This window comes from Buteo buteo, chromosome 5 (assembly GCF_964188355.1).
Source record: "Buteo buteo chromosome 5, bButBut1.hap1.1, whole genome shotgun sequence".
NCBI classification, from domain to species: Eukaryota; Metazoa; Chordata; class Aves; order Accipitriformes; family Accipitridae; genus Buteo; species Buteo buteo.
Window position 1 is genome coordinate 25,974,190 of NC_134175.1, and position 14,037 is coordinate 25,988,226.

The 14,037-nt window shown below is 36.8% G+C and overlaps 1 protein-coding gene across 2 annotated transcripts in view; it reads left to right on the forward strand.

Moving 5' to 3' along the window:
• Positions 1-14,037, forward strand: part of RAPH1 (Ras association (RalGDS/AF-6) and pleckstrin homology domains 1) — a 100,242-nt gene that overhangs the window by 52,741 nt on the left and 33,464 nt on the right. Inside the window, exon 5 of one of the 2 annotated variants that reach the window (XM_075028250.1) lies at positions 11,326-11,400. The exons of the other annotated variant lie outside the window; for it this stretch is intronic. Coding sequence (XP_074884351.1) covers positions 11,326-11,400 — 75 coding nt within the window. The remainder of the gene's footprint in view (positions 1-11,325; positions 11,401-14,037) is intronic. 2 annotated transcript variants of the gene reach the window in all.

The following is a 14,037-nucleotide window of genomic DNA, read 5'->3' on the forward strand; positions in this document are numbered from 1 at the left end:
GCAACTGAATGAATCGATTTCTGCTATCCCAAATGCATTTATCTGCAGTTAAAACTGCTTCTTCAGAAACTTTCCTGGTAGCCCCTTGCATGTGGCAGTAGTGAGATGACTGTCTCCAGCAAAGTTGTACTATATCAGTTAGAATTTGCCTGTGGTGTGCTTGGCCTTTCTTCCCTTGTCTTCTGGAGACACCAAACACTTGATGGTTTCTGTTCTCTAGCTGTTCCAACTTTTTAAGGTGAAGGCACACAGTTCAAGATTCATCAGCCTTCACTTTCCAGTTGCAGTAGGCTCTTGCCTATTACAAGAAAAGAATGCGAGCTGGTGGCAGTGGTAGTCAGCTGAGCTGGTACCCTCTTAAAATGGTTAGACTTCTGTGTGTGTATGTACATACGCTGTTTTGATTACTAATGCTAACAGTAGAACAGCTGCTCTTGCTGATGGAAGCTGTTTGCAGTCCAGTGACCTTTTTAACCCTTCTAGTTTCCCCTCCTGCCTCTTTACATGCATTAATTAGAGATGTTGTTGTCACAGACTTCATCAGTTGTGGAAGAATTGAGTCCTGTGTAAATAACCACGTTTAAAAATAAATCTCAGGGCTTTCATGCTGGTTCCACAGCACTTTAGAAAAATATTTGTGTTTATGGTAGGATTTATTGAGGAAAAAATTATTTCATTGATACAGACAAGCTAAGAAAATGGTTGCTTAGTGGTTGGAACTCTTACTAGATTGGTCTGGAAGAGACAAAATACCATGGATCAATGACCAAGTAAATCTAGGCAACATACCTCTCTGAAGAAGCAGTCTTGGACCAAGCCACTAGACCCGGGTTGAGAATTGAGAGTTCTTGTCTCACGATGTTACCAAATTTTGTCAAAAGTGCTGCAGGGAGTTGTATGCTTTGGTTGCAGTTTCCAGTGAAGATGTTGCTGTACAAATTGTGATTAATGAATGGAGCTTTTAAAATAGCCAATTTCTTTGTAGATACACCAGTCTACTTAAAACCAAGACAAATTCCTTCACTTTTTCTGCAATGTCTAATTAGATTAGGGAAGAGAAAAACTACATCTGTAGGAAACTAGGAACAGATTATTTGTTTGTCCTTACTTCAGGTTGCCAAAAATCAAATTTGGAACAGATGACAAAAATTAAGAACACAGCAGCCAATTCTGGAACATTAAACTTTTAAGAGGAAAAAAGAATTTATGCAGTTTTCTTCAGTTGCGTATACTTCTAACTTATAGGATGAAAACTAGGGTCTGTCAGGTTTGTAAAGGAGTTTGAACCCAAAAAATGAGACTTCATGTTCTGAAGAAACAACTGAGAACTGGCCTTTTAGCTGTGTCAGTTTTGCACGTGCTGGTTAGTGTTTAGTCTGTTATAGGACAATAAAAGTTGTCTGCAAGTACAAAGAAAAGTCTTCATTTTTAGTTAACCAAATTTACAGCCTTGGTTACGATTTCCTGTGTTGGACATTTACTGGTCTCATGTTTGTAAAAGTTATTCAAGATTTTAGACCAGCCACATCATTGGTTTGCTTTATGAATGCAGGTTTAACTTTTTTCATATGGTTTACCTGTTTTTGACCAAAAGGGTAGATTTGTGACTTCTAACTCCCCAGCTGTGTACACCCATTCTCTTCCAGTGATTGATTTTTGGTTGATTTGATGTCTATAGTCACTTTTTTAGGACTGATGCGAAGTTTAGAAGTCAACAGACATATAAGCAAATGTCACTTAATACAGTTACTACTCAGTGGAAAAGGCAGTAGATTCAAACAAAACCAATTAAAGCTACATGTACTTTTATTCCTTAGGTTTCTTAGCTGCTTTGATGTCTTGTTTTATGTACTGCAGATAGAGCCCTTCACAGGATGAAGTATCTGATATTCTTTCTCTAACTAATGCAGTTACACATGAATTAGTCTTAATAAAGTTTTGGAGTTTTTTTTTCCCTTCCTTCTTTCAGTCTTCCACTTAAGACATCTCTTTTTGGACAGGTCAGACAACCATTTTCCATGAAATTATACTCCATTGATTGTTATGTATTTTTTTTCTTTTGGGAAAATTCCACTGCTTGAAACTGTCTTCCTGCAGACAAAATTTATTTGGGATTTCATGTTTGGTTTATGCTAATTTAGGTCCTTGCTACTGCTGAATTGGGCAGTCTTGCCCTATCTTGTATTGGCATTAGTGTTTGTGCAGCTGACTAGTGATTTGGATCAGCTCATGGTCTCCCTGAAAAATAATCCTTCTGAATTAGTTGTTCATTGATCCACTGGACCTCATGGTCAAAATCACTGTTGTCCGCATGAAAGATGTGAGAGCACATGATTGGGGGAAGGTCAGGACTGCCTCTTTCTTGTGGCAGTTGAGTCTTAAATTTCTTAAAAACCAGTAGTGAAACTAAGCTTGAACTGAAATGTTTACTAGTTTTTGCAATACTTTCTGTCCTGCTGCGTCCCAAGGAACTTGTATTCTACAGGGAAGCATCACAACCTGACCCGGGAGGTGCATGGACTAGCAAACAGTGTATCTCATGCACACGGTGAAGCAGTTTCTTAATTTGAACTGTCCACAGACATGTTTCTTAAATTGCAGCAAATTTCGATGGTTTAGACTGTAACTGTCAGAACTGGCATGAAGTTATAAGTGTCCCTAGTAGTTAAGAAGTACTTGCTGTAAATGAATATTTATTTATTTATTTTTGTTAGTCCTGATTGGGATTTTTGAGGGTTGGGTTTGTTTGTATGTTTGTTTTTAAGTTGCAAAGTTGAACACTTAGAGTTAGGAAGTTCCAGTTGTCTGCAGTGAAATGGAGTTGCACGAGTTCCAGGAGGGCGGTTGGCCACTTGGGAGCACAGAGTAATAGCTCCAGATTCTCACTTCCCGTGTCTGGTTCCAATATGCTCTGCAGCACCCAGGCATTGCAGTTTAAAGGAGGCTGGTGTACTCTCCCACCATGGACCCAAGCATTCTCAAACTTGGCCAATCTTTTGTTCAAGGTTAGTAGTGTGCAGTCCAGTTGAAGGTCTGGGCAGTGCTCTGTGAGAGGATGCATCTTGAGGTTTTTTAAATTGTGATGCTTCAGACTTGACTGAGATGTTATGGACTACAATTTTAATTCTAAAGGCTTATGCCTAGACAAATTTGGGTAACTTCCCATGGGACAGCACAAAGCAAGCCTTTGAGGATGACCCTGACAATAATCTATTTCATGGTCAGACATGCAGAGGTCTTTAAAAACATCTATATTTTAAATGAGATACACCTTCCTTTCCTCTCTTGGAAATACTTTGTCTCATGTAAATGACTAGTAATCATCCTATAACAGTAAGCCATCATGGAAAATTTCTGTCTTAGTGGTTATAGCTTGGCAAAATTTTTATAAGCAGCTGAAAACGCGTCTTGTATGTGGAAGAATCAGGCAGCTCTGTTATCTAATGCTGCTGCTTCAATTTCAAAGTGTCTCTTCTCCTTTTCTGAGGTTTTGGTAAGAATAAACTGTAACCCCTTCTGCATCTGTCAAACCTTAACTGTGAGTTACACAATTACCAAAATTAACATGCCTGAAACAAATACTTCTGTACCTTTGAAGGAAAAGGAGCAAGCACTGGATGACAAACTGGAAATCTTAGGCAATCTGCTTTTTAGTAGCATAATATTCAATTTTTCATCCCTTAACAACTTTACACTAAGAAGCTTGTCACTACCATGAACATTTTGTCCTGAGCTGTCTTCCACCCCCCCACCCCCCCCTTCTCTTAATGAAGATTATGGAAATACAGACATACTTCCTCTTAATTTCTTTTTAAATGAATTAAAGTATGAGGAGGCTCAGAGATCTAAAATAGTATGACCAACTGGAAATAAGATAAGTTTCTACTAAATGGATATTCTTCTTATATGTACTTAGTAGTTGTCACCAGAATGTATTATGTTGTTTACTGGTATGGAGGAACTGACATGGGAAGCAGATAAGCTTGTGTAAATTGACAGTATGGGTTTTTTTCTGTTAGTAGTGTTTAGAGAATTTAACTCTCAGTTGTTTGCGTAGTGAGCAAGTGGTTGTGCAAAGAGAGTGTTACCTGGGTTTATTTTCTGATTTGTTTCAATGAAGATGTGTGCCTGCAGATGTTTTACTGCAGTGCCTTTATCTCAGATTATTGACTGTTTCTCCTCTTACTGTGGTCAAAAACATACTTGTATCCTATCTCCTCCCTTTCCATAGGAGAGAGCCTGAATCTTCTTTTGCCTTCAAGTCATTGATCATCTGTCCATAAGAAATTTGGATGAGGGACATGGCAACTTCTTAATCTAGTTTTGTTGCCTTTGCTTAAGTTAATTGTCATCACTGCTTCTTTGTGCCCTCTTCTGAGTGATAATAAAGCCTTTCATTCTTCTCCCTCCTTTTCCCATCTTTCCCTTTAGCATCCTTCCCTCCCTATTTTCCTACATTTTTACTGTTTCTATGGGACATTCCATTAATCAGTCCAAGCATCCCTTTAACTTCCCAGAAGAGGAAGCTGAATTGATTCCTGTAAGTTGTTATGACATGTTTATATGGCTCCCGTTTATGTTAATAGTTGTGTCAATTTGCAGCGCAAAAATCACATTAGTGACTTGAGTTAATTCATTACTATCTCAACAGTGCAGTAAGGTAACCATGTAGATCATTACAGTCAAGCTTTTTGGTTGTCTTTAAGTTCATTGTTGCCTATTTTCTGGTTATTAATTGGGCAATGCTACTTAAAATACGCTTCACTTTTTTTCTGAAGCATGGTTGCTCTTGGAAGTCATAGAATCATAGAATCATTTAGGTTGGAAAAGACCTTTAAGATCATCGAGTCCAACCATAAACCCAACACTACCAAGTCCACCACTAAACCGTGTCCCTAAGTGCCACATCTACCTGTCTTTTAAATACCTCCAGGGATGGTGATGCAACAACGTCCCCAGGGCAGCCTGTTCCAATGCTTGACAACCCCTTTGGTGAAGAAATTTTTCCTAATATCCAATCTAAACTTCCCCTGGTGCAACTTGAGACCATTTCCTCTTGTCCTATCACTTATTACTTGGGAGAAGAGACCGACACTCACCTTGCTACAACCTCCTTTCAGGTAGTTGTAGAGAGCGATAAGGTCTCCCCTGAGCCTCTTTTAATTAGATGTTCATCATTTTATATTGTGTGCTCTTACACGTTCCATATGAATACATAATCTCAGAGTTCGCAAAGAAAAATTTCAGTTCTTTCCCATCTTTGTCCCCCTTTGGGACAAAATTACAAAAATTATGTTTAAACTGTTTTTAATTCTTGAGTTCTCTTATGAAAATAGTGGATTCTAATTCTTTAAGCTGGCATCTAAAGAATTCAATGTACTGATGTAGTTGAAATGAAACCTATAGTAGTGTCTTTTCAACAGTTTTGCAAGCATATAGCTTTCTATTGAACACTGCTTACTCAGTTTCCCTCATTTTAGTTTGTTTCTCAGGGGCAGAAGGAAGCTTTTAAAAGTAGTGTTTTTAAAGTGTTATATTAAATCCAAAATAGTGGCACAAGAGTGCCACCAGCTGGCTTAATTAGATATGTGTGTTAATGTTAAATTGTTAAAAGAGTTTTGCAAGATATTTACCAACATAAGTCCTCAGTGTCTTGTCATTGTCTTTTTTTTTTTTTTTTTAAATGTACTGTGGTAAGTTATTCTGTTGTACATAACTTAAGTGAATGATGTCTTTGAACCTATAGATAATACTTAACCAGGAAGGATTTTTTTTTTTTTCCATTTAACATATTTAACGCCTTAGAACAATAAGATAAAATACCTTAGAAGATTACCAGGTCATCTTTTTCTTACACTTCATACCCAGGTTTTGTCCATTATTTGTAAATTGACAGTGTAAGAACGTATTTGGTACCTTTTATACTGTAATGCACTGTTTTTAAACCCTGCATGTATGCGTTCTAAGCCCTTACCTTAAAACCCTTATGAACAGATGGTCCGTGAACTTCTGGTATTTAGACCTGAAGATAATGGATGTTACATTCCTGTCTCCAAAGAAAGGGTATAGGAAATCTTTGAAGTCCAAAATGTAATTTGGAACAAGACTATATTCCATTTTTTTATAAACATCAAGGCTAGCTGTTTTTTGCTGAATGAATTACACATGAAAACTATTCATTTTTTTTTCTCCTAACAGCATATAGGACTTCTAAATGTTAATGTTAATTTTACTCAAATTTAGTCTTCTGTGTTGTGATTATCCATACCAGCTAAAGTTCATTATGGAGACATCAGTAGGCTTATTTATATGCTTTTTTTGTTAGTTCTAGTATTTTGATCATCATACCCCCTTTTTTAATGTAAAGATGTTTCTGTACTTTATACTTCTGTGCACAGCTGTTTTTACATCCCTTGAGAAAGGTATAAATTTTATTTTATAGAATGTTAATGTTCTGATCAGTTTCTTTTCTAGTATTTTGAGGATTTTTTATTATTATTATTATTTTTAATATCCATAGTTTTCAGTGTGACTTGGAATAATTGCTGCTGGGAGTTATGGTAGAAAACAGTCCAAAACAGTCGTCATTGCAATGTCTGCTTATAGTTCTTGCATAAAATGAGTTAAAAACATAATTTTCCTATTTTTTTTATAGTTTTCACTATTTTTTCTCTATCCAGGTCTTTTGAAATAAATTGAGTTTCTGAAACTTAGTTCAGAGTCTGTTCCATATTATGGAGAAGCACTAAAACATAATTGAATAGCTTTTTATGTATTGTGTAAAAGTTGTCCGCAAAAGAAGCAATTTTGGCACAAAAAGAAGTTGCAAGCTTATTTGATACCTGATGGTAGGTTTCAGATTTGCTTTTTTTTCGGGAAGGAAGAGTATCTTCTGAAGATTATAAAGAAACAAACTTAGTGAGGTTCAGTCTCTAGCACTACCAGTATTATGGCTTGTCCAGAGTTACTGTTGTTAAGTCTTATAGCACAGTTTATATTGACAGATTCTTCACTTGAACAGTTTCTGTGGAAGTTCAAATTACATGATTTGATGATGTGACAAGGAGAAAAATTTCTTATTGCCTCTTAAGAATCCTCTTAAAGCCCTATCATATTTCTGTTCCTGGATGCTCACCAGGCTATGGTATTTTGAGTTCTGCCTGAGCAGTGGTGGTGTTAGATTAACTGGGAATCTTAAGTGGAGTCTGGCTCTGTATTCATTATTTAAAATATCAAAGTGTAAGTGTTGGTTTTAAAATTCTTTTATTGACAGAGTGGTTTTATAGATACCCTTTTAGTAGAAAATTTTAACACCTGCTAATGCTTATTAAGTGAATTTTTTCTACATATAGTGGAAATAACTTTGGGAAGCCTTTTCATTTGCACTGCATTTGCATTAGTCATTTTATACGAAAACTTATGAAAAGGTATGGCTGTAACTGATGGCTGGATTTTATTGAGAAAGCTATGCTATACATAACAAATACAGCTTTAAAAAACCTAGTTGAAGTAAAGAATTATAGCTAGCTTTGGACTGTGCACACATCATATACTATTTGGGCTTGCACCCTTAGTTGAGTGCTGGCCTAGAAATATGTGATCTTTCAAAGAATTTGGTACACGAATTAGGCATCAAGTCTTTGACTCGGTGTTATTCATGTTGAATAAGCTTCACTGAGTATTTTAATGAATGCAGCAATTAAAAAGTCTTCCAACACTGTTACAACCTCGCTCTTATACTAAGCATGAGGTTATATAAAGAACTGCACGTTTTTGCCTTCTCTGAAGCTTTTGTCAAATTTTGATACTTTCATGATGTTTCAGACTACTTTTATCTTTCAAGGGTATTTTAATATTCTGATTGCATGACAATTTAAAAAAAAATAAACTGAAAATACCCATTATGAGAAATGATAGTCTTTTACTGTGGAAGCAGTCAGCTTACTGCAACAGAATAGAAAAATGCATGGCATTGGGGGGGTGGGAGGGACAGGACATACTACTTGGTGTAACTGGAATAGTTTTTATATCCTAAATGAACCTAAGATGATGCACTGGGGGAGGGACTTATTTGCTGCCAGGGCATGAGTTCTCATTGTAATAGGAGCAGGTGGAAGGAGAACAGATGCTTTTCATGGTGGAAGACTAGAAATGTCTACCTAGGGTAATTAGTGTTTTGTTTTTATTTTCCTAGATTTCATTGGTGTTATTTTTCGTCTGGGGAAGTACTTGGGGCAGAAAAGTAGGTTAATTTATTTAGAAAGATCAGGCATTTATATTGTGAGAGCTTTGATATATATTTGAACTCCAGAAGTAGAGAGGAAGAGTGGGCTATTTAGATCCTGTGTGTGGTCCAATGTGATTTTGTTATTTTTTAAGATACTACAATATTTAGCTTCCCCTGAATGACGGAATATTCCTAGGAGCCTGTATTAAAGGGCAACATCTGTTTACCTCAAAACTTGATATTTGAGCTGAAGTCTTTCCTTTGAAATAGATTAAATGCTTTATTTGTGATTGAGTTGTGAAAGAGTAACACGTTTTAAAATGAAACTTAATTTTTTTCTTTCTCTAATGGTTTGTGCAGGTCAAATATTTAAAAAATGTTATGCGCACATAGTTGTTGTTTAGCCAAGCTATAATTCATAGAGCTTGGGCTTTCCTGTTGCTTTGCTACTTCTGCTCATTCTAACTTTTGTGTATCTGCAGTACTGCAGAATGTGTTATGCAGTAGGAAGGAGCCATGCACAAAAGGTGTCTGGCAAAGAACTGTTGCCTTCCTGTTCCTAGACATGTCTTTCCAGCTCAAATTCATGTAGGCAGTTGTCATCACACTGTTACTTAACATTTTACTGGCCAACACCTGTTCCCATGAAATGCCATTGTTCTTGATTTCCAGAATAACTTTCCTGTGGCTATCTGTTCTCATATTTTGCTGCAGGTCTGGAATGTGGTATTGGCAGTCCCCAGAGGTTATTATTTTGTAAGAAATATATGGCATTCCCTTTTCTGGAGAGAATAAAAGTTCCTTAGTGGAGAAAAGTTCCACTGTACTTAAATGCAAGGTGGCAACAGCCAAAATGACCAATGATAGGAAGAAAGTTAAGTGATCTGCCTTGAGCTTCTCTGTAGGAGAAATATTCCTGGCAAATTGTATTTCCTTTAAGGAGAGATTCAGTATCTCTTCTTTATCCTGATACTGTTGTTGACCGATAGGCTTAAGGGGTGGCTAAACCCTAAGGAAGAGGCTACAAATGTACGTTGTAATGTTCTTTCTACTGCAGTCCTCCATTCACCAAGAAAAAGTGGTCCATATTAATTGGAGTCCCTGATGTCTGACAAGAACTCTATCAAGAAACTCCTTAATCCTTGAACTTGTCTTTGGATTTTCATATATACTTTTGAGCTTTGGATTGAGCCACCAATTTATTCCAGAAGTTCTGTACTAATATCTTGTAATGACACCATTCTAAACTGACTTTGTGTGAAGTTAGAGCTTTTGTGTAGGAAATGATACAATTCAATTTAAAAATGCACCTAGCAGAAATCGTAAAAAGAGGATCAGTCTGCCTTCAAGTTAAGCAAAGCTGTATTATTCACCAGCAATGTTAGCATCACCTCAGGCTTGCTCAGGCTGAGTAAATGAACTGTTCTTTAAACGATAGCCTTTATTAAGTACCATTGATGTTGCTGGAAATCCTGTGTGTGTAGAAAAAGCAGAATGTGTTAGTTCATCAGTCCAAAATTATATGATTGTGTATGTCAGGATGTCTAATATGAGAATTCTGTATGACTGTAAACAATGCACAAGACCTTTTAATTATACCAGGTCCTGCATCACAAAGCCCTCATCAGTGTGTGCTTGAGGTGTGAAAAATTCGTCACTAGACAGCACTGCTGTGCTTGTAAAACATATGATGTAGACACAGATGGTAATTAATCTGTGGGCAGAAAAATCAATTTATTCTGTAGCATAGCCTGTGTCTATATTAGTGGCTAAGTACCAGGTGGAGCTTGGGCTGGAGCCTAGGTTTTACTTCAGGTGCTATGTAGAGTCTTTTCTGAGCTGTAACTTTTAAAGCCTGCTAGAGATCCTTAATTACTGATCCCAGCATGTGGCAATCACATCAAGTAAACTCCCCCTGCAGGAACTGTATTCACCAAACTATTTGATATTGCCTTGCATTAAGTTGTAGACAGGGTCTCTTAATTTTTTTCAGGGGACTATACCTTATCGTGGCTCTGAAGAAGAGATGGGGATTCTGTGCTGCTAATTATTAAACAAGTATAGTAGGCTGCTCAGTTGCCATGCCTTGTTCTATATAGCATTGGACCAATTGACACAAATAAGGCTGATACGGATGCAGCCAAATGGGACAAAATTTGCAGTACAGTGGTGCTACACAGGAGATATACTTAATGCTCTTGTTACTTGTCACAGTGTTAGCCTAATTTCCTTAGCAGACTTGTGACGATGTGGTTCTGCAAATTCCTCTGGGCTGATGGTTTTGTTGTTCCTCTGTAGCAGATGCTGGAGAAGATAATCAGTCTGTTAACTCTCATTAACTGATTTTTGCCTTTTGAGAAGTCCTTCTCTGCTGGTTGTTACTGATTTTGCTTCTGTTTTTTAAATAGATTAAAATATGTTTTCTGCTAATGTCTCTCTCCCAAGAGAGATACAGGATTTTGTTTCTAACTTCTGGGATTATATAATTTGGACTGTACAGGAGAAAAGACACTTAAGTCCTTTTTTTAGAAAAAAAAAGAAAAAATCAATTGTAAGACAGATTTGGATTATTATTATTATGGTAACTTTTTGTTGTTTGTTTTTTTTTTAAACTATGGAAGCAGCAGCCAGTGTAGAAAGCATGAAACCAGTTTCTTCTCTCCAGGATGACCAATTTTTAGTGGCTTTGTTTGCATAACAGAAGTAGAATGTTCAGTTTTAGAAGACTGGACAGGATTTTGAAAAGCTTTGTAAGTGCATGCTTTCTTACTTTTGTAGTTCTAAATGTCTTTAAAAATAAGTTGTCTCTTGCAGAAAAGAAACCAGTAGCAGGTAAGAAAAACTTTTCTTAATTCTATTGTGTGACATTTTGTATAGGGGAAGATTAAAATAGTGTCTTCTATTAGCACAACTGCTTTTATACCAGTGTGTTAGGCTCGTAGTATTTTGGAATGTTCACTTTTTTATGGGAGGGAAATAAAGTATTGATGTAGGGTTTTTTTCCTTAAACCCTACTTTATCTTCTGTAATCAAGACACTATAAAATTACTATACTGACTTCTTCTGACTTATGTTCTTTCTCTTTCTTTCTGCACAAGCACTCCTATTTGGACAGGGAAACCTCCCTCCTTCTGAGAAACATTGCAGGAAAGCCTTCTCATTTGCTGACCAAGGTGATGCTTCTTCTTTCCACCTGTATGTGACTATTTCTATGTAGAAAGAATGCTTTTGGTTTGTGCCATGCTTCTCCCACACCCGCCCTTTCCAGGGACTTGTGCATTCACTTACATGATTTTTGTGATTGTCCAAGGTGCTTTTAAAGGCTGAATTTTATTGTTTGTTTCTGCAGATTTATCAAAGTGTTCAACTTCTTGGCAAATACTTAATAGCCATGTCAGCAGGTAAAATGCCTTAGCTGAAAAGGAAATGTACTGAGCTAGAAGTTCTTTTGTTCCTATTCCCATTCACTAGCTTCAAAAAATAAAAAAGATCACAACTGTGGAAAATATATGGGAGTATTAAGTACTGTTAAAAGGCAGCAGTATCCCTAAAAGAAGTTCACTTGCTGTATTGAAGATAAACTGTAGTAAGTAATGGGATTTTTTTTTTAACACTTCGAATGCTATCTTGATATAATGTGGGGAGAATATCCTAGTAAGACACAGTGGTCTAATGAACCAGGTATGTACAAATCCTGATTATAAATTAATTTTCTTTACAGGAAAGAGGTCAGCAATGTATTAAGAAAGCACAAATTGCCATTCAGTTTAAGAATTACATTTTCTATACATTCTTCCTTTTGAAACTAGAGTAGGTGGGATGGAGCAAGCTATAAATCTCCTTGATGAAGAAACAAGCTGGGATGAAGAACATACAGCTTCATGTTGTTGAGAAAACTTTGTTCAGTGCTGAGGTGTCAGATATGTCTGATGCTACTACCTACTGCAAACCACTCCTTGCGTTATTTTTCTAAAATAGACACTCTAGAATAGAAACCTCAGGCAAGCCTGAAGTGACAAAATGTGCCTTGATGGCTTCAAAACAATAAGGATAGTGTGTGCTGGGCATAAGTAGTCTGTATTTTCCAGTAAAAGTTTAGAACTCGTTTACTGCTTTTTCTTAAATACCTTAGCATTCTTCTCAAACTGGTCAGCATACATCTTGACAACAAATTTTCAGGCTGTCTTCTAGAGGAGCATAAAGAGCCAAACCTGAGTAACTTTCTGCTCTTGTGATTGTTTTGCTTAAAATTTAAGACCATACCTCTTCCCTTCCCCCGTCAGCTCCTTGCCCCTGCACCCTCAACAAAGCAAACAGCCAGCAAACGAGCAAACCTTGCTTGATTGCAAATAGATTAACAACAGCTGTGGCAGAAAGAGAAACCATAATTTCCTCTTTGATCTCCATGTGTTTTCATATCCTCCCTTCTGGTTATTTATACATGGGATGAGTGTTGGTTACCATATGGAACTTCAATTTCAAAAAAGCATAAAATTTGAAGTCCATTGTGTCACATGACCGTGGACTACCTCATAACAGTGATTCTGATAGACTCCTGAAGTTAAATGTTTGGATTTATAAATCTTTGTCTAATAAAGACTGTACAGCCCTTTGAGCCAGGTGCTTTTGGTGAGCTTGCTGATGTTCTGAGGATAATGTTTGTTGTTAGCTCAGTTTAGGACTGTCTCAGTACAGCTGTGCCCTCTACTTCTGACTACTGAGCACACAGTCTTGGTGTGGATACTTAGTGGTTCTCTATTGACCTCCTGCAGAGAGAAATATCTTTAGTAAAATGATGAAATGGAAGTCCACTTTGCCACTTAGATCTCTTCAGCTTGCTGGAACATCAGACAAGCTGCAGTATGAGAGAAGCAGTCCAAAGAAATGAGGCTTTTCCCTGCAATTGTAGCAAGGTGTTAGATCAGTTAACTGTAGGATCATGTTGCAGCTCTATGCTGGTGTCTCTGCATCAACTGTCATCTGCGTCAACTGTTTCTTACTGTCTTACTATTTCTTGTATTCCCCCCCTTTTTTGATCTGTCTACCTCTTATATTGAGACTAGAGACACTTTGGCAGAACAATAATACCATTTTTGCCTTCTGGTAATATAACTAATTGTAAAAATTCTAGTCATGGACTAGATTCCTTTTGCATTACAAACATGCACAAACACAGTTCCTGTCACAGCATAGGGCAGATCTCACAGAAAATGATCTATTTATTGTGGCGGTCTCTTAATTTTTAAACATAATTCCGTGTGTTACTGTTCATATAGAATTCAAACCCCTTTTTTTGAAAACAGAAAGAAGTGAAAGCGTATCAGTGAAGTTATTGAATATTGAAAATAAAGCAATGTATCTTTAATGTCAGATCTGCAAGCTTGTTTCCCTATAGGGTTGGGATTAAGCCATCAGATGAATACTGAAAACTAAGCTTATGGCTGTGAAATATAAAGCAGATACAAATAATTTTGAGAGAGTATTCAGGGCTCAAATATATTCCAGTTTAGGACATGAAAATAGGAATAGAAATGTGACATGCTGGATTTTGAAATTACCATTTCTTCTACCATTTTGATGCATGTGAAGCTGAAACTACATTCAGGAAGCCAGATGATGGTGATTTAATGATATAATGCTGCAGATATGTATGTCAGCATCTGGAGAAAAGGAATCATGTTATGCCTTCTCTTCCCAAATAGCTAGCACTTCATTCTTCTTTTCATGTTGACCTAAAAGGCAAATATTCTTCTTATGAATGTTGATTCCCCTGCTTTGTGGATTTTCGTTACTACACACTCTAATCCCTT